The sequence below is a fragment of the Lissotriton vulgaris genome, chromosome 12 (assembly GCF_964263255.1).
Source record: "Lissotriton vulgaris chromosome 12, aLisVul1.2, whole genome shotgun sequence".
Lineage (NCBI taxonomy): Eukaryota > Metazoa > Chordata > Amphibia > Caudata > Salamandridae > Lissotriton > Lissotriton vulgaris.
This window is the reverse complement of record NC_141700.1, coordinates 267,397,702-267,416,491: the sequence shown is the minus strand read 5'-3', so window position 1 is coordinate 267,416,491 and position 18,790 is coordinate 267,397,702. Positions and strand designations below refer to the sequence as shown.

Below are 18,790 nucleotides of genomic sequence, written 5' to 3'. Positions count from 1 at the left end.
ACAAAAAAGAGAAAATCAAAAAGCACTAGCCCCGGGCCTAGTAGGCGAGGTGACCTGGTAGACATTCAAGATTGCCAGCTGGCCAGGACTCCTATCAACAGACAACAGCTGCGCAGGTTGGCGAATAAGTACCCGAACAGGGCGGATGCCAGGGTGCTGGTAGAAGGTTTTGACAAAGGGTTCGTCATTCCATTCAAAGGAATCTTACCACTCGAGGGGGCAAGAAACCTAAAGTCGGCGATGCAACACCCACATGTGGTATGCACCAAGCTGGCGAAAGAGAAAGCCCTGGGTAGGATTGAGGGTCCACTACCGAAGGAACTACGCGGAGGCATAGTGGTCTCCCCACTAGGGGTGGTCCCCAAGAAAGAGCATGGTCAGTTTAGATTGATACACCACCTTTCATTCCCCGAGGGGACATCAGTGAATGATGGAATTCCCCCGGAAGCCTGCTCAGTAGGTTATGCGACAGTGGATGACGCAATAGATTTAGTAAAAGCGGCGGGGAAGGGAGCCCTCATGGCCAAGGCGGACATTGAGTCGGCGTTCCGCTTGCTGCCCGTCCACCCATCCAGTTTTCACTTGCTGGGTTTTCAGTGGGAGGATGACCTGTTTGTCGACAAGGCGATGCCCATGGGCTGCACCATATCGTGCGCATACTTCGAGCAATTCGCAACCTTTTTGGAGTGGGCCCTTCATGATAACCACCAAGAAGGCGGCAAACTACACTACCTCGACGATTTCCTGTTCACAAGTCCAGCGGGATCCCCCACGTGCAGCGACACTCTGTCGGCATTTGAAAGGCTAGCCAGGACCTTAGGGGTCCCCCTGGCAGCAGATAAGACAACAGGCCCTACCACGAGACTAACTTTTCTAGGGATAGAACTGGATTCCGTGGCAGGGACAGCCAGGCTGCCCCCGGAAAAGGTAAAATTATTCAGAGAGGATGTTGGCAGGTTGCACAGGCGAAACAAGGCCACCCTCCGGGACATACAGGGGGTGATAGGCAAGCTGAACTTCGCGGCCAGGGTCATACCTGCGGCCAGGGTCTTCTCCAGGCGCCTGACACAGCTAACAGCGGGAGTCACGCACAGACATTACCGCATTCGGTTGGGCGCGGGTGTGAAGCAGGACCTCCAGATGTGGGACGAGTTCCTGCAGGAATTTAACGGAGTATTGATATGGAGAGAGGGTTGGGTGACTGCCAGGCAGATAGCCCTATTCACAGATGCAGCAGGGAGCATGGGGTTTGGGGCCATCCTTGGAAATCAATGGTGCGCGAGCCAGTGGCCAGACAAATGGCACGCTCAGGGAGTCACCAGGAACATCACGTTCCTGGAGCTTTTCCCAATAATAGTGGCATTGACCATCTGGAAGCAGGAATTGAAGAACATGAAGCTGACACTGTGGTCAGATAACAAGGGGGTGGTGCAAGCCATTAACCGGGGCGCAGCGCGATGCCCAGATACATTGAGGCTAATGAGGCAGTTCATTAAATTGCAGCTGGAAGGGAATCTGGAGCTGAAAGCACGCCACGTCCCAGGGGCAGAGAACATGGCAGGGGACGCATTGTCCCGGTCACAGATGGAGCGATTCAGAGACCTGGTCCCTGGGGCGGACCGAGATATGACCCCCTTCCCAACATACCTGTGGGACCTGGGGGGGTAGACCTATCCAGACTGGTGGGCCATTCACTATCCCCTGAAGCCACCAGAAGATACAAGAGATGCAGAAGTACTGTAATGAGCGTGGGCAGCATAAGCACACTGGAGGACGAATTAGGAGCACGGACAGCCGTTGAGAAGTTTGTGCAGTGGGCATTCAATGCCAATAAATCAAGGTCATGGGCACAGGCACACCTGTCAGCCATTGCCCATTTTGCCAGGCTTCATACTGGAGATGACCCCACGGCCTCCCCATCTCTCAAGGCAGCCCTGAAAGGGTGGAGGAGAGTAGAAGGGAAAAAGACAGATGTAAGGCGCCCCATTGATTTTGGTAAGCTGGGCCTCCTCCTGAGGGCTTTAGAGGGAATCATCTCAGACAGATACGAGCTCCTACTATTTAGAGCCGCATTCACCACAGCCTTCTTTGGCGCGTTCCGCATAAGCCAACTAGTGGCGCCCAACAAGATGGACCCGGCACAGCGATGCCTCCAGGCCAGGGATATTAAACCCTTGGCAAGAGCGGTAGAGATTACTTTAAGACAGTCTAAGACAGACCAGGCACGAAAAGGGGTAACAATTAGGTTGCACTGCATCCCCGAGACGGGGCTCTGCGCAGTGTGTTGCTTGTTCAAATACATGATAACCCGCCCAGTGGGCGACGGCCCTTTTGTTCAGGCATCGCGACGGGAGGAACCTGAGCAGGTTCCAATTCACAGCTGTGATGCGCCAAGGTCTCAGAAAAGCAGGCTTCCACCCAGCAGCCTTCGCCCCACACTCCTTCAGGATCGGGGCAGCAACCACGGCATCGCAGCATGGCATGCCGGAGGATCGGATACGGGCTGTGGGCAGATGGCGATCCAGGGCCTACAAATCGTACATACGGCCACACCTGATATAAAAAAAAAAAAAGAAAAGGAAAGGGGAAAGAAAGGGTCCCCCAAAAAAAAAAAAAAAAAAGGGGGAGTCGCCTTGGGATGCCGTGCGGCAGGGCGAGGTGGCATTGCCCACTTTCCACCGACACGCCGATACTCCGGTGCGCAGAAGGCCACCGGAGCTCAAAATAACTACATAAAAAAAAAAAAAAAGAAAAAAGGAAAGAATGACAAAGTATGATTAACTGCATCGAAAGAAGACGAACCCGGGTGCGCAGCGGGCCACCTTAACAGAACCCCCTTTCTCTTGACAGGAGGACGCCCGCGGCTGGTTTGGGTGGTGGGACATTCTTTCGTGTCCAGGATGGAGTCATGGTGGCGACGGTCGGGGCACAAAGCGGCAGCCAGACCCAAAGCGACGTGCATCCGGTGGGTGGGACAACCAGGGATGAGATGGGAGCAGCTGCTGCCAACCCTGGACAGCCTATGGCAGATTCGGCGTGGCATCCCGACGCGCTGATCATCCACCTCGGCGGCAACGACCTGACGAAGCTGGGGCGCAAAGCATTGGGACAGGCCATCCAGAAGGATCTCACGACGACAACATCGTGGTTGGGTCCCACGACGGTTATCTGGTCGGAAATGATCAGCAGAAAACATTGGAGAGGCGCTGACTCACACAAAGCGGTGGATAACGCCAGGAGGAAACTGAACATCGCAATGCACAAGTTCTGTGTCATGAACGGCATGGACTCAATCCGCCACGGCCTCATTCACCCAGGACGTCCAGAGCTGTACGGCCAGGACGGGGTGCACCTTTCCGAAAGAGGAATGCGAGTCTTTTGGGACAACCTGTGGGGTGCATTGGCGATGGCAGGCTGTAAGTAAGTATAAAAAAATAAAATAAAATAAAAACAGGATGGGGGGAGCCGCAGAAAGACGTAAGCCTCCCTGCGGCGTGGCGGAAAACCTACAATGGTTGGTAAGGATACACACCGGCGGGCGGTGTGTAGGAAGAGGGCCACACACTTTTCAATGCCGCACGGCAGGGTGACGTGGCCGCAGCAAGGAGGGGAGTACCAAGAGGAGACGGCACTCGCGGCCCAGACCCAGCCGGACGGCAGGGCGCAAATGGTAGCGAGCTGGGGACCTAACTCCAGTTGGAAAAAGCTCCCCTCCACGACACGCAGACGGCGTGGGCAACCAACCAATGAGACAACAAGGATTCACAAGGAACTGGTTGCAAAGTGCCATTTACGAACTGAAGAAAACTGCACCTGTTGCTCACAAGACGGTGTCATGTGTCTATTAATATTCATGTATGATTGATGAGGAAAGTTCGTAAATGAAGAAATTGCATAACCAGTATTTGTTTGTAATATTGAAAATTGAATATTGTAATTTTATTATTGCAATTTTAATATTAATAAACTGCGGCCAACAACGACCACTACTTTAACCGGCATTGTTGGCTGACATGATTGCAGGAGGTACAAGTGAGAAGCAGGGTGGGGGGGTGGAACGACGGGGTGAGTTACGATTTGGCAAACACGGAATGGGCACCTTCGGGCGTTATCGCAGAGGCCGCCGCACCCTCCCGCAGGGGTGGGGAGGCTAGAAGGCCGGCGCCATAACCCACGTGGTGCCCCAACCAGTGGTGAAACTGGTTCCGGGCGCCCCAAAGCGCCCGGAGACCAGCGGAAGCGGGCAGCGCACCTGCCTGCCCGGCCGGAAGTAACCTTTGGCCTGGGCGCCCCTAAGAGGCGCCCAATGGCACCCCCCCGCCTCATTCAAATCCCCCAATCAGGGGAGACACCGAAGCCCCCCTAAGGAGAGTCAGGGGGATTTAAGGCGCCGACTCCCCCAGCTCGGCCACAACTTCTTCGTGGAGCTGGGAGAGCGGCGCGACAAGAAGATCTGCAGACCCACCCACCCACACCTAAGGAACAGCGAAGTCGCAGGGCTGGACAAGGGCACGGGTGTTTTGCGGAACTCCTACAATGGTTGGTAAGGATACACACCGGCGGGTGGTGTGTAGGAAGAGGGCCACACACTTTTCAATGCCGCACGGCAGGGTGACGTGGCCGCAGCAAGGAGGGGAGTACCAAGAGGAGACGGCACTCGCGGCCCAGACCCAGCCGGACGGCAGGGCGCAAATGGTAGCGAGCTGGGGACCTAACTCCAGTTGGAAAAAGCTCCCCTCCACGACACGCAGACGGCGTGGGCAACCAACCAATGGGACAACAAGGATTCACAAGGAACTGGTTGCAAAGTGCCATTTACGAACTGAAGAAAACTGACACCTGTTGCTCACAAGAAGGTGTGATGTGTCTATTAATATTCATGTATGATTGATGAGGACAGTTCGTAAATGAAGAAATTGCATAACCAGTATTTGTTTGTAATATTGAAAATTGAATATTGTAATTTTAATATTGCAATTTTAATATTAATAAACTGCGGCTAACAACGACCACTACTTTAACCGGCATTGTTGGCTGACATGATTGCAGGAGGTACAAGTAGGAAGCAGGGCGGGGGGTGGAACGACGGGGTGAGTTACGATTTGTCAAACACGGAATGGGCACGTTCGGGGGTTATTGCAGCTGCAAAGCCAGTGATTTTGCCTGCCACAAGCTTTGCAACAACAAAATCCCTTGGTGCATAAGGCTAAGTGTCCACTCATGGTGTAGTGGAAGAATTAAGTGAAAATATGTTTGCAAAGCAACCTTAGGTGGCAGGGCTTTTTTCCTTTTCTCTGTCTTGTTTTCCGAAGAAGCATAAAAACGCGTCAGAGAGCGAAAACCTACAAATCACCCAGTTAATCAGAACCTTTTTTTTATCCCCTTAGCTCCTGAAGTTATAAACTACGAACCCTTGAGCACAGCAACCGACATGTGGTAAGTATATATTGCAGAGTGTGAATCGTGCAGTGAAATATCTCTGAACTGGACTATCTGACAGCTTGGCTTGGCTGGCGCCCCTGGGCACACAGCCTCATTAACTGCACTCCTGCAAAGCACACACTGAACGGCACTGTTGATCAAACATTGTACAAGCAAAATGTTCAAGCACATTGATTTTTATCCAGGGCATATGTTTGTTTCAAAAATAGAGGAACTGGAAAATAAATGCTCCTATTTACCATATAAATAATCGAGCTAGTTTGTTGATAGATTTCTATATTATTTTAAAGGTACAAGATGCAATACCATGAGTGGGGTTGTTATATCTGTAGCTCACAGTTCAATCCAAGCCACATCTGAGCACTGGCTTGAGAAGATGTATCGTCTAGAGAGAAGTGTGGTCAGCATGGTTTGCAGTATAAACCCTCATCACAAGGTGGCCTTAATGTTTGTGACAAATGGCGAGTTGAGAATATTGGAAATGCAAGTCCTGCAGTGCCTGAGCTTGCACTGTCCTCCATCCAAAATCTGTTCTCGAGAAAGGAGTTGTAACGGAAAACCCAAACGGACATTGACTGTTCTGCAGGAATGCACCAGGGGGACATTTTTCATGTCAACTATGACAGTGGAGTTGGGGGGAAAGCCTGGGACAAATGAGCTCTGAACCTGTTTCACATATAGATCCGGAACATTATCATATTTTCAGAATGTGCACGTGAGATGAGTTTACGTACAGTTAATCTAAATAAAGCCCATTTACGTAGGAAGTGGTTTTCCTGAAAATCTGACATGAATTCGGTACAGAGGACCACTTTGGAGTCCCAAGAAAAATAGGCCATGCAAGATGGGGAAAAAAGCAATGCATTGTTTGATGGGAGTGAGTTGAGGGGCTGGAGATGGAGAGAGGCTGGGAGTGGCAATACCACACTTCTGATTAAGTAAATACAAGGTACACAGGACACTAATACTGTAGATTCAAAATACATTTAAAATCAGGCTCTAGTTGCTAGCCTGTATTTACAAGAGCCCTCATTATGAGTGTTCGATATGTGCTTTACTACCGTTTACGACACGTAAAAACACATGAGCATAACAGGTGTATTTGTAAAGTCTCGTTCACCCATGAGAATCTTGTCACTAAATAACAGATGTTTATTGTTACCATTACCCAGATAAATATCAGGAGGTCAAACCTGCTTATGTTTATCAGGCGAAAAATGCCTGGTAGATACCAGGACATGCAGATTTCAATGTGGTAAATGCCACAATCTGAAGGTATCCTCATTTCAGGGGAAACACTCTAAATAGGAGATAATTATCTCATCCGATAGATTATAAACACTTAGGTGTCTGCTTTTATGGTCTGCAATGAGTAAGCGTACATCTGGAAATCTATATACTTCCCTGGGTTTATGCTCCTACTACTGGAAATGTTTCTTAATCCCTTGAAATACATGTTTCAGTGATTTGCAGATTTACAAATATGTTTGTGAATTGTGGTAATTTTGACCTTGGTGATCAACCACTTTGTGCAAACCTTACTTTTAACTTGAGATTTCCCCTTGTTCTTGATTTCATATTTACACCTGGGTGCATGTGTTTGACGTTTGTATGTGAAACACGAATAACCAGTATTCTTGTAATAGTATGACGAGAATGGCAAATGCCATGGGTCATAATGCATACGCTGTGCTGGCAACCAAGCAATTCTATACGGGTGACTCTGTCACTGTGCACCAATTTATAGGGCATAACCACTATCAAATGTCACTTGCACTGACTGATCAGTGAAAGAATGATGTTTGCACCAAATGAAAATTGCCTTTATTCACCAGTCAGTCGTTTCAAATGCAGGTCCCCCATTGCCCTGTCAGTGTAAAATCTCGAAGACACCGGTGTCATGGTGATACAGCAGTAATTTCACGGTAATTTCTCAATATAAAACCTCATCTACCTCTATTTTACCTCTGAAAAGGTGTTGGGCCCTTGACACCATGTATTACCTTCAGGAGACTTTACATGCACATGCACAGTCAAAAATGCAATCATTATTTAAGCCAATAAAGAGAGTTGGTGAGTATTTTATGGGGTTTTATTTTCTAGTGAAAAAAATTAAGGTTTTCTCTAACCCTTTATTCATTATTTAAATACCAATCAGGTTATAGAATTTTGAAACCAGGAAAAATAGCATTAATACAGAACATATTACAGTCTGCATATAAGTATCACTTGTAGAAAGGAAAATGTGTCGCAAATGTCAGTCAAAACTCTTGAAGAATTTCTAGGAAAAAAGAGTCTTGCAAGACTAATCAATAATTAAAAATTTGCAAAACTCTCCCATTAAGAGAAATAAATGCTTAAGACAAATACATCTTTTCAAACTAAATAATTAGTCAAAGCATAAACTTAACATTTTAGCATCTAAACCTATTCCAATCAGCTGCACTCTCTGCTCTCGTGATGCTCAATCTGTCTTTCTCCATCTCCATCATCTGACAGAAAGGCTGCTCCTTGAAAATGCCCCTCCTTCACAAGTCCACAGAGGAATGTGATATGCCTTGCAAAAAATATGACGTGCAAGGACTTCTCTGAAACAAATATGAGCAAAGGCCCCCCACCTCTCTCTGTCTCTCCTTGGATGCAATCTCCACCCAGGCTGCACCCTCGACGATCAAGTACCTAACCCATATGAAGTCGGATCTCATCTGCTGCCTCTCCTCCCTCTCTGACAGAGGCCCCCTGAATTGAAGAGAGGAGCCCACACGCCCCCTAAGAAGTCATTATTTCTACTCTAATTCTTGGCAGACTACACAAAATGTTGCATTTTTCAGTAAAGCTTGTACCTGATTGGTTAGCCAAGATGGCACGAGGGTCCCGCCATTCTGATCTCATTGGAAATTCCAAACCATACCGGTTTTAACAAAAGAAGTGTTAATGATTCATACATTTATATGTTTTAGCAACATTTACTAGGAAAAATATTTAATTCTATTTTCCTCCTTCCTGTCATATTGCACACAGGAAGGATACTTTAACTAACACTGGTACATTGGCACAATAACAAGAATGTACAGTACACAGTAGCCTTGACTCCTTCGTGTCTTGAGGCAAGCTGGTATAGTCTGTGCATGCTCTCTTCTTTTAATGCAAGTCACAGCCTTGCTGGGATTCACATGCAGCCATTTTATCTTAGGCCCAAAAACAAAACAAGCACAAAAGTGTATTAACTTTATGTAAATAAACCCATTATGTTTTTCCACCCATACTAATACCCTTTATAAATGATTACCTAGAAAAGCTATTAGTTTAAAGCAGCTTTTCTTATTATTTGTGCTCAACATGCAAAAATAAAAATGTGCAACATAGCATAAACATGCACTAGTGAAAATTTTCAAAGCACACACAGTTAATACATACTCATAGCAACATGCTTTAATGTTTTAGATAGCTTTTCATGCAAAAAGCGTTTTGGCCCGCATGTAGTGTTCGGTGCATTATTAATTAACACACATTATAAAAAGATGTGTTATGAACTGAATTATTTTTTTTTCTAACTATGCAACAAAGCCAAAGTCTTTTAAGCCAGGAATAGTGAATGTAGATTGCAAGGAAAATGAGCTGGGAAGAGAGAACACATTCACTGGTTAATTTTCACAACTAAAAATGCCACTTAATTCACAAGTTTTCTCTGCGCTGTGAAAAACATGTTAATTCAGCAAAAGCTTTTCAGACTGACTAGGCCTCATTTCATGTCTCATGTGCCTTGTGTTTTCACTTGCACCAAAATTTGTGTCATTTTAAATGTAGTCTGTATGAAGCACAAAAATAAAGCGATGCCTGACTCCAGATGAAATCTGATCCATCAATGATTGTAACCGGATGCAGGAATGGCCTCTGCTCAACATAGTGATATTTTGCTCCTCGTGACTTTCCAAAAGCTAAGCAGAAGCCTTTTGTGCGCATAGTGGCAATCCGGCATTACCAACTTCTTTGCACCCTATTTAGTTTCCTTACCTTGCCATGATCTATACTACCCTGGTGCTGTGCGTCATATTGTGCAAATCATGGTGAGGTGGGAAGATGATGAAATAGGAAGTAGCTACAGAATTACGTTGGGAAGTGTCCAAGAGGGGGGATTCAGTACAAACAAATGTATGATCTATCGTCCTTGAAATTCTTTGAGTAAGGGTTATTTTTGAAAGTTTAAAACTAAGTCACATTGTTGGATAAAGTGATAAGAAGTCTCAGACAAATGTGAATTTATTTTAGACATTTCTCTTTCATATGTTTTTTTGTAAAGTACATTAATCTGAACTGCTGTGTTTTTTTCTATTTCAGGAGCATTGGAGTCATTACATATATTTTGTAAGTAGTACAATTTTCGCCTTCTGTCTCTCAATATTCAGTTTCTGTCATCAAATTGTCCATTCTGCTACTTCTTTCCATTCTTGTATCTTTTCTCTATCCCGATCTTGTTGGCACAGGACATTTTCTTTCTGTGGAACTTACTGGAGGTACCTGGTGGCCTTGTTGGCCCCCAGGGACTCTCAGGATTCAAAAGGGACTTAATCCCCCTACTTAAAATGCACCACAGAGCGTGTTTGCACACTTGTAATATCAGGACCTGCCCCCTCCCTGCACTACTGTGCAAGCGCGCCCCATGGCGCAAATCAAGTTGGGGGATTAAGTCCCTTTGAATCCTGGGGGTCCCTGGGGGCCAACTAGGCAACAAGGTACCTCCAGTAAGCTCCACAGAGCTGCGCTGCAGAGAGGTGTAAAAAGGGGCATGGCCACCGTGCAAGTTTGCGCACTGGTGAAGGCAGGGGGATGGGTCATGATGTGAAAAGTGTGCAAACACGCCTGTGGCGTAAGTTGGGGGTTAAGTCCCCTTAAATCCTGTGGGTCACTGGGGGCCAACTAGCCCACCAGGTACCTCCAGTAAGCGTTCCAGAGCTGCATTGCAGAGAGGTGGTCCGAGGTCACGCCCCTTTTTACACCTCTCTGCAACGCAGCTCTCTGGTGCTTACAGGAGATACCTGGTGGGCTAGTTGGCCCCCACCGATCCTCAGGATTCAAGCAGACTTAATCCCCCAACTTAAAATTCACCACGGGCCGCGTTTGCACAGTGGTACAGAGAGGGGTCGTGGCTTGATGTTAAAAAGTGTGCAAATGCACCCTGTGGCGCATTTTAAGTTGGGGGATTAAGTCCCCTTGAATCTTGAGGGTCCCTGGGGGCCAACCAGCCACCAGGTACCTTGAGTAAGCGCCAGGGAGCTGCTTTGCAGAGTGGTGGTCCAAGGCCATGCCCCCTTTTTATACCATTCTGCAACGCAGATCTGTGGCGCTTACCGGAGGTAGCTGGTGGGTTAATTGGCCCCAGGGACCCTCAGGGTTCAAAGGGACTTAATCCCCCAACTTAAAACGTACCACAGGGCGCGTTTGCACACTTGTCACATCAGACCACGCCCCCTTCCTGCACCACTGTGTAAACGCCCCCCTTGGTACATTGTAAATTAGGGGATTAAATCCCCTTGAATCCAGAGGGTCCCTAGGGGCCAACTAGCCCACCAGGTACCTCGATAAGAGCCAGAGAACTGCGTTGCAGAGAGATGGTCCAAGGCCATGCCCCCTTTTAACACCACTCTGCAACCCAGCTCTGTGGTGCTTACTGAAGGTAGCTAGTAGGCTATTTGGCCCCCAGGGACCCTCAGGACTAAAAGGGACTTAGTCCCCCAATTTTCAATGCACCAGGGGGTGTGTTTGCACAGTGGTGCAGGGAGGGGACTTGGCCTGATGTGACAAGTGTGCAAACGTGCCCTGTGGCGCGTTTTAAGTTGGGGCTATTAAGTCCCCTTGAATCCTGAGGGTTCTTGGGGGCCAACTAGCCCACCAGGTACGTCCATTAAGCACCACAGAGTTGCGTTGTAGAGAGGTGTAAAAAGGGGCGTGGCCTCGGACCACCTCTCTTCAACGCAGCTCTGTGGCGCTTACTGGAGGTACCTGGTGGGCTAGTTGGCCCCCAGGTACCCTTAAGGATTTAAGGGGAATGAATCCCCCCAACCTAAAACCTGTGCGAAAAACGGAGGCTCTGGCAGCACTCCATTAAGTCAAATATTGATCCTTGAACAGTGTAGATCAGACTTCTGGGAATCTTCAATAATAATCCCTATGATAAGAGCTGACAATACACAACAACATTGATCAGAATCAGATATCCAGACAGAACAATATTCTTGCTGTTCAGCTGTCTTTATTCATGTTGCCAAAAGAGTTTCTTTTAAAACATTCCCAGCACATGGTAGCCGACACGTGTTTCGTCTTTCGCGAAGACTTTTTCACGGCTGAAATAGCAAACATAATAAAATAAACATACTATGTACAATGAGACAGTGTATTTATTATGCTGCTATTTACACAATGTATTGCAATATCCGTTCTATATGTACACTCACCCAAATATCCATAGAACGTCGTCAGCAAGATCCTGATATCCGGAAATAGGTCTGGCGGGTCAAAAATGTTTCTTAGAGCTACAAGTATGCAACTCTCGGGCCTGGAAAATTACCATATGTTTAGAATATATCACGTGAGTGCAAACCAAGAAAGTCTCCTATCTAAAAACTTATTACGATGTTCCTAACACACTCACCAGTAGAGTGGATCACCACCTTGTCTCTAAGTCATGAAAACACAGCCTGTTCCTATAAAACCACTCTTCCACATCCGACTGTTCACATTAACATGGTTCAAACCAATTAGTGAACCATCAGTCACGAATCTCCTGTACGTGATCAGTCACCTGGAATAGAACAAAACAGGAAGCCACACTCAAAGGGAACCAAATTTAAGATAATATCCTAACAGCATTTCCCCTATTCGCCTACGGGATTTTACTCACCTCATACACACTCAACGTTTCAACAGTCTTCTCTTAAGCGTTCATTATACTGTGCTCTTTGACAACTGAAAACCCGCCAGTGGGGCACGTTTGCACATTGGTGAAGGGAGGGGGCGGGGCCTGATGTGACATGTGTCTACTTATCCAATCACTCCGTCAAAACCCAAGGACTTATAAATTCACCATGCACTCTCCTTGCAGCACTCTAAAATAGTCACTACCTGTGCACTCATGCAATGACCCATGCACTAACTCATGCCCTGCTGCAATACCCTGAGCACTACCCATGCAGTCTAGCCTTCACCCTGTCACTACCCATGCACTCCTCCAACCACCCAGTGAGCACCATGTACTTATCCAATCACTCCGCCAAAACCCAAGCACTTATAAATTCACATGCACTCTCCTTGCAAGACTCTAATCATCCAATCAGTACCCATGTACTCATGCAATTACCCAGGAGTAAACACATGCACTGTTGCAATCCCCTGAGTACTACCTATGCAGTCCAGCCATTGCCCTGTCAGTATCCATACACTCCTTCAATCACCCTGCCAGCACCATGTCATATTCCAATCACTCTGCCAAAACCCAAGCACTTATACATTTACCATGCACTCTCCTTGCAGTACTCTAATGTTCCAGTCACTACCCAAGTAGTCATGCAATGACCCAGGCACTAACACATGCACTGCAACAATCCCCTGAGCACTTCCCATGCAGACCTCCAACCACTTACACACTAATGACTCACTCCTCCAATTACCCAGGTAGTACCCATGCACTCCAGAAATCCCTCTGTCACTAACCATGCACTCCTCCAATCTCCCAGCCAGCACTATGTACTTATCCAATCACGCCGCCAAAACCCAAGCAGTTATGAAATCACCATGCACTGTCCTTGCAGCACTCTAATCATCCAGTCACTACCCATGTACTCGTGCAATGACCCAGTCACTAACACATACACTGCTGCAATCCCTTGAGGACTACCTATGCAGTCCTGTAATCTCCCTGGTACTACCTATGCAGTTGTCCAATCACCCAGCCAGTCCTATGTCCTTATCCAATCACTGCGTCAAAACGCAAGCACTTATAAATTCACCATGCACTCTCCTTGCAGTACTCTAATCATCCAGTCACTACCCATGTAGTCATGCAATGATCCAGGCACTAACACCTGCACTGCTACAATCCCTGTGTACTACCCATGCAGTCCTCTAACCACCTACACACTTCTCATTCACTCCTTCAATTTGCCTGGTAGTACACATGCAGTCCATCAATCACCCTGCCACTCCCCATGTACTCCTCCAGTCACTCAGCCACTACTATGTACTAATTCAAACACTCTGCCAATACCCAAGCACTTATTCACTCAGGCACTCTCCTTGCAGTGTTCTAATGTTTCAGTCAGTAGCTATGTACTCATGCAATGATCCAGGCACTAACTGATCACTTCTACAATTTCCTATGTACTACCCATCCAGTCCTCTAACCAGTTACACACTTCTTATTTGCTCCTTCAATTCCCCAGGTAGTACCCATGCAGTCCCGCAATCACACTGCCACTCTCTGTGCACTCCTCCAGTCACCCAGCCACTATCATGTATGAATCCAAAACTATAACACCTATAGTGGTCAAATACTAACATGGGGATTGCTGGAGTGCATAGGCAGTCCTCAGGGGATTGTAGCACTACATCTGTTAGTGCCTGGACCATTCCATAAGTACATGGTTAGTGACTGGATGATTAGAGTACTGCAAAGAGAGTACATGGTGAATTTATAAGTGCTAGGGTATTGGAGCAGTGATTGGATAAGTACACGGTGCTGACAAGGTGATTGGAAGAGTGCTCACGGAGTGAGAGGGGAAATGCTGGAGTGCATAGGTACTGCTCTAGCGATTGTAGCAGTGAATGTATTAGTGCCTGGGACATTGCATGAGTACATGTGTACTTACAAATTCACCATGCACTCTCCTTGCAGCACTCTAATCATCCAGTCACTATGCATGTACTCATGCAATGGCCAAGGCACTAACACATGCACTGCTACAATCCCCAGAGCACTACCCATGCAGTCCATCTATCCCCCTGTCCCTCCCTGAGCACTCTTCCAATCACTCTGCCAGCACCATATACTTATCTAATCGCTCTGCCAAAACATCAGCACTTACAAATAAATCATGCAGTCTCCTTGCAGCACTCTAATCATCCAGTCACTATGCATGTACTCATGCAATGGCCAGGGCACGAACTCATGCAGTGCCAAAATCTCCAGAGCACTACCCATGCAGTCCAGCAATCCCCTTATCACTCCCTGAGCACTCTTCCATTCACCCTGCCAGCACCATGTCCTTATCCAATCAGTCCGCCAAAACCCAAGCATTTATAAATTCACCATGCACTCTACGTGCAGTATTCTAATCATCCAGTCACTACCCATGTAGTCATGCAATGACCCAGACACTAACACATGCACTGTTACAATCCCCTGAGCACTTCCCATGCAGACCTCTAACCACCTACACACTACTGATTCACTCCTTCAATTACCCAGGAATTACCCATGCACTCCAGAAATCCCTCTGTCAATACCCATGCACTCCTCCAATCACAGAGCCTGTACTATGTACTTATCCAATCACTCTGCCAAAACCCAAGCAGTTATAAAATCACCATGCACTGTCCTTGCAGCACTCTAATCATCCAGTCACTACCCATTTACTCTTGCAATGACCCAAGCACTAACACATGCGCTGCTACAATCCCCTGAGCACTACTGATGCAGTCCGGCCATTTCCTTGTCACTACCCATGCACTCCTCCAATCACCCAGCACCATGTATTTATCTAATCAGTCTGCCAAAACCTAAGCACTTATAAATTCACTATGCACTCTCCTTGCAGTACTCTAATCATCCAGTCATACCCATGCACTCATGCAATGACCCCGGCACTAACACGTGCAGTGGTACAATCACCTGTGCACTGCCCATGCAGTCTTCCAATCACCAAGCCAGCACCATGTACTTATCTACTCACTCTGCCAAAACCCAAGCACTTATAAATTCACCATGCACTCTCCTGGTAGTACTCTCTCCATCCAGTCAGTACACATGTACTTGTGCAATGACCCAGGCACTACCACATGCACTGCTACAATCCCCTGTGCACTACCCATACAGACCTCTAACCACCTACACATTACGGATTCACTCCTGCAATTACCCAGGTAGTACCCATGCAGTCGAGCCATCGCCCTGTCACTACCCATGCACTCCTCCAATCACCCAGCCAGCACCATGTACTTATCCAATCACTCTGCCAAAATCCAAGCACTTATAAAATCACCATGCTCTCTCCTTGTAGCACTCTAATCATCCAGTCACTACTCATTTGTTCATTCAGTGACCCAGGCATCAACTCATGGCAAATACAGAGGAGGTCATGCTAATCACAGGGGTACCCCACCGCATAGTGTTCCCTAGTGTATGTAGGTGTTTTCACTGTATTCTAAGTGTCTATTAGCATAGCACTGGCTCTAGCCCTGGTTAGTCAGAGTCAATTACCACCAGTACACGTCAGCAAAAAGCTGGGGCACAGGAGGACTTTCTGCTCCTCTGTTGGTTCTTTCTGCACATCTCTTGCTTCTTCCTGCACTTTTCTTCATCTTTCTGGACTTCTGTTGCCTCTTTCTGCATTGTCTTGCTTCTTTCTGCGCTTTTCTTCCTCTTTCTTCACATGTCCTACCTTTGTATGCATAGTAAGAAATTAGCATTTTAAAAACCTTTGAAATTCACTGAAAAACCCATAGGTTTCAGGGACGTTATAGTTCGAAATTAGCATTTAAAAAACCTTTGAAATTCACTGAAAAAAATATAGGTTTCAGGGACGTTATAGTTAGAAATTAGCATTTAAAAAAAACTTAGAAATTGACTGAATAAACCATAGGTTTTAGGGAAAGTTATAGTTAGTTGGACATTTCACTTGTACAAAACGAGAGAAATGCCCCCGTTATAGTTGCACCCCCTCATACCCTAATGTAGCCTTTGATACACCCACTCTAAAGTACGGAATACCATTTTCCAAACCATAGACACACCAATACCAGTTAGTATATACCCACTCACTAATTCCTAGGTCTACACACACATTCACTCATTCACCCATACAGTCACTCATACATGTGGTCAACCATCAATATGGCATTAATATATGCACTTGGATATCTATACAGACACTCACACACTGCTACTTATCCATAGAGTTACTCACACACTTAGTCAGTCATGCAAAGAATCAACCACACTCCCATTTACTCACCTATACAGTTATACACACACCACCTCACTTATTCAAACATATACTAGCACATACTTACACTTTTATACGATAACTAATACAAGCGCACACTGATCCATACAGCCACTCTCCCAATCACTCACTCTCACATATAGTAATTTATACACTCCAACACTCACATATACAGCCTTTCATATATGCAGTTACTCACACATGTACCACTGAGGCATCCATTCACTCACCAACACACCCATACACACACACTCACCCACCCATACAGCCCTTCATAGATGTACTCTTGAACCCATACACCCAGTGAATCATCCACTCACACGTCTATGCACAGAGTCACACCTCCCCCCACCCACACAGGCACTCAGGCACCTATACAGATACTCAGACAACCAATCAATAACCCAAATAGATCCTCATTTAGCTACTCACCAACCCATGCAACCGATTACACACCAAATGACCAAACTAAACTTTGTGAATGTCTGTATTAGTCACTAACCCATGCATTCAGTAAGACGCATTTAATTACTTATACAGTCAGTCACGCACCTACTAAATCATCCATCCAGACACTTATACACCCACTCATTCTTCTATACACCTTGGCATATATGTAAAACATATTTAAACTTTATAGAAACACACAGTCACTGGATGATGTCATCAGTGATGTCACTGACCATGTCATGAATGATGTAATTTGTGACGTCATCAGCAATGCATTGAGGGGGCGCAGGTTATGGTTAGCTGAACTAACTATAATGGCCAGATTTCTCTGGTTTTGTATGAGTGAAATGTCCAACTAACTATAACGTCCCTGAAACCAGTGTGTTTTTCAGTGGACACACACAAACTCTCTCTCTCTCTCTCTTTTTTTCTCTCTCTCTCTCTCTCTCTCTCTCTCTCTCTCTCTCTGTCTCTCTCTCTGTATAGTGATGCAGAGTTATTAACTATGCAGGCAATAAAGTCTCCCCCTCATATAATTTCATGTTTCCCTCATCAAAACGTCCATAATTAGCAATATATAATAAAAAACAATGTTTACACTTTCTGGTAAGGGACACTCCACACCAAGACATGGGTACATAATTGCTGTAAGTCATAGAAGAAATGTGCATATATAAAATAGAAGAGAATCCACATACATGAAGATTGTGTGTGTGTTTTAAGAGAAGCACATGGTGGTGAACATTTATCCAGTTTTGAGTAGTCCGATTCAAAGTATGACTTGAAATGTGTATTTTATGAACTTGTTAGGGGAAAGTATTGGACGTAGTCTACAGCCCTCGTCCATAATCTAAGGACATGCTGCCTCAATCCTTCAGTTAAAGCACAGCCATTTGAATGTGTGAATGTCTGAAGCAATGTCTAACCACTGGTTTTGCATGGTTTATGGCATAAAATGCAGTTCCGTGTGAAAATATAAAACTGAAAAAAACACAATGTAACAACTGAGAATCCAAAAATGTAAACTAACAACATATCGACCATATTGAAATATATACCTTCAAAACATCGACCTAGTTTAGATTTTTACCCCCAACTAAACTCACTTCCACTTATTGTAGGACTGGATTAGTTTACTGTTATGAGGCCCAAAAGCCAGGTCAACGTTGGGCCAGGCCCGGACTGGCCGTTGCGGGCACCGGGCAATCCCCCGGTGGACCGCAAGGGTGGGGGCCGGTTTTGGCCCCCTGGGGGCCGTTTTTGTTACATGCCCGTTTTTGCAGCTTAGTTGCAAAAACGGCCCTCTAACAAAATCGGACGAAAACCGGCCCTGGCAAAGAGCGGAGTTGCATTACCCCTGGGGAGGGGCTGCCGAGCACTTTGCCAGGGCCGGTTTTTGCCCTGCGTTGGGCAAATTCACATGAAGTTTATTGATCCATATTAACACCACCAACAGCATCTAACCACTTCCTCGCCCAGCTCCCAACTGTCTTCCCAGAACTCTCATATCCCTGATGTCACCTTCCATATACCCAACCTTTCAAATTCTCCATGCCTAACATTCCTCTACTAAAGAAATACACGCTGCTGCATAGGACACACCCACAACATTTACTATTCTTACTACAGTACTATGCATATATGGGAATGGGAAATGCTTCATCTAAGAAATAGGTGCAAGT

At 46.3% G+C, this 18,790-nt stretch overlaps 1 protein-coding gene across 4 annotated transcripts in view; it reads left to right on the top strand.

Moving 5' to 3' along the window:
• Positions 1-18,790, top strand: part of LOC147673925 (death-associated protein kinase 2-like) — a 682,889-nt gene that overhangs the window by 599,628 nt on the left and 64,471 nt on the right. For all 4 annotated transcript variants that reach the window (XM_086945018.1, XM_086945016.1, XM_086945017.1 and 1 more), the window contains 2 exons: positions 5,388-5,436; positions 9,781-9,807. In XM_086945018.1, the coding sequence (XP_086801144.1) occupies positions 5,388-5,436; positions 9,781-9,807 (76 nt within the window). The remainder of the gene's footprint in view (positions 1-5,387; positions 5,437-9,780; positions 9,808-18,790) is intronic.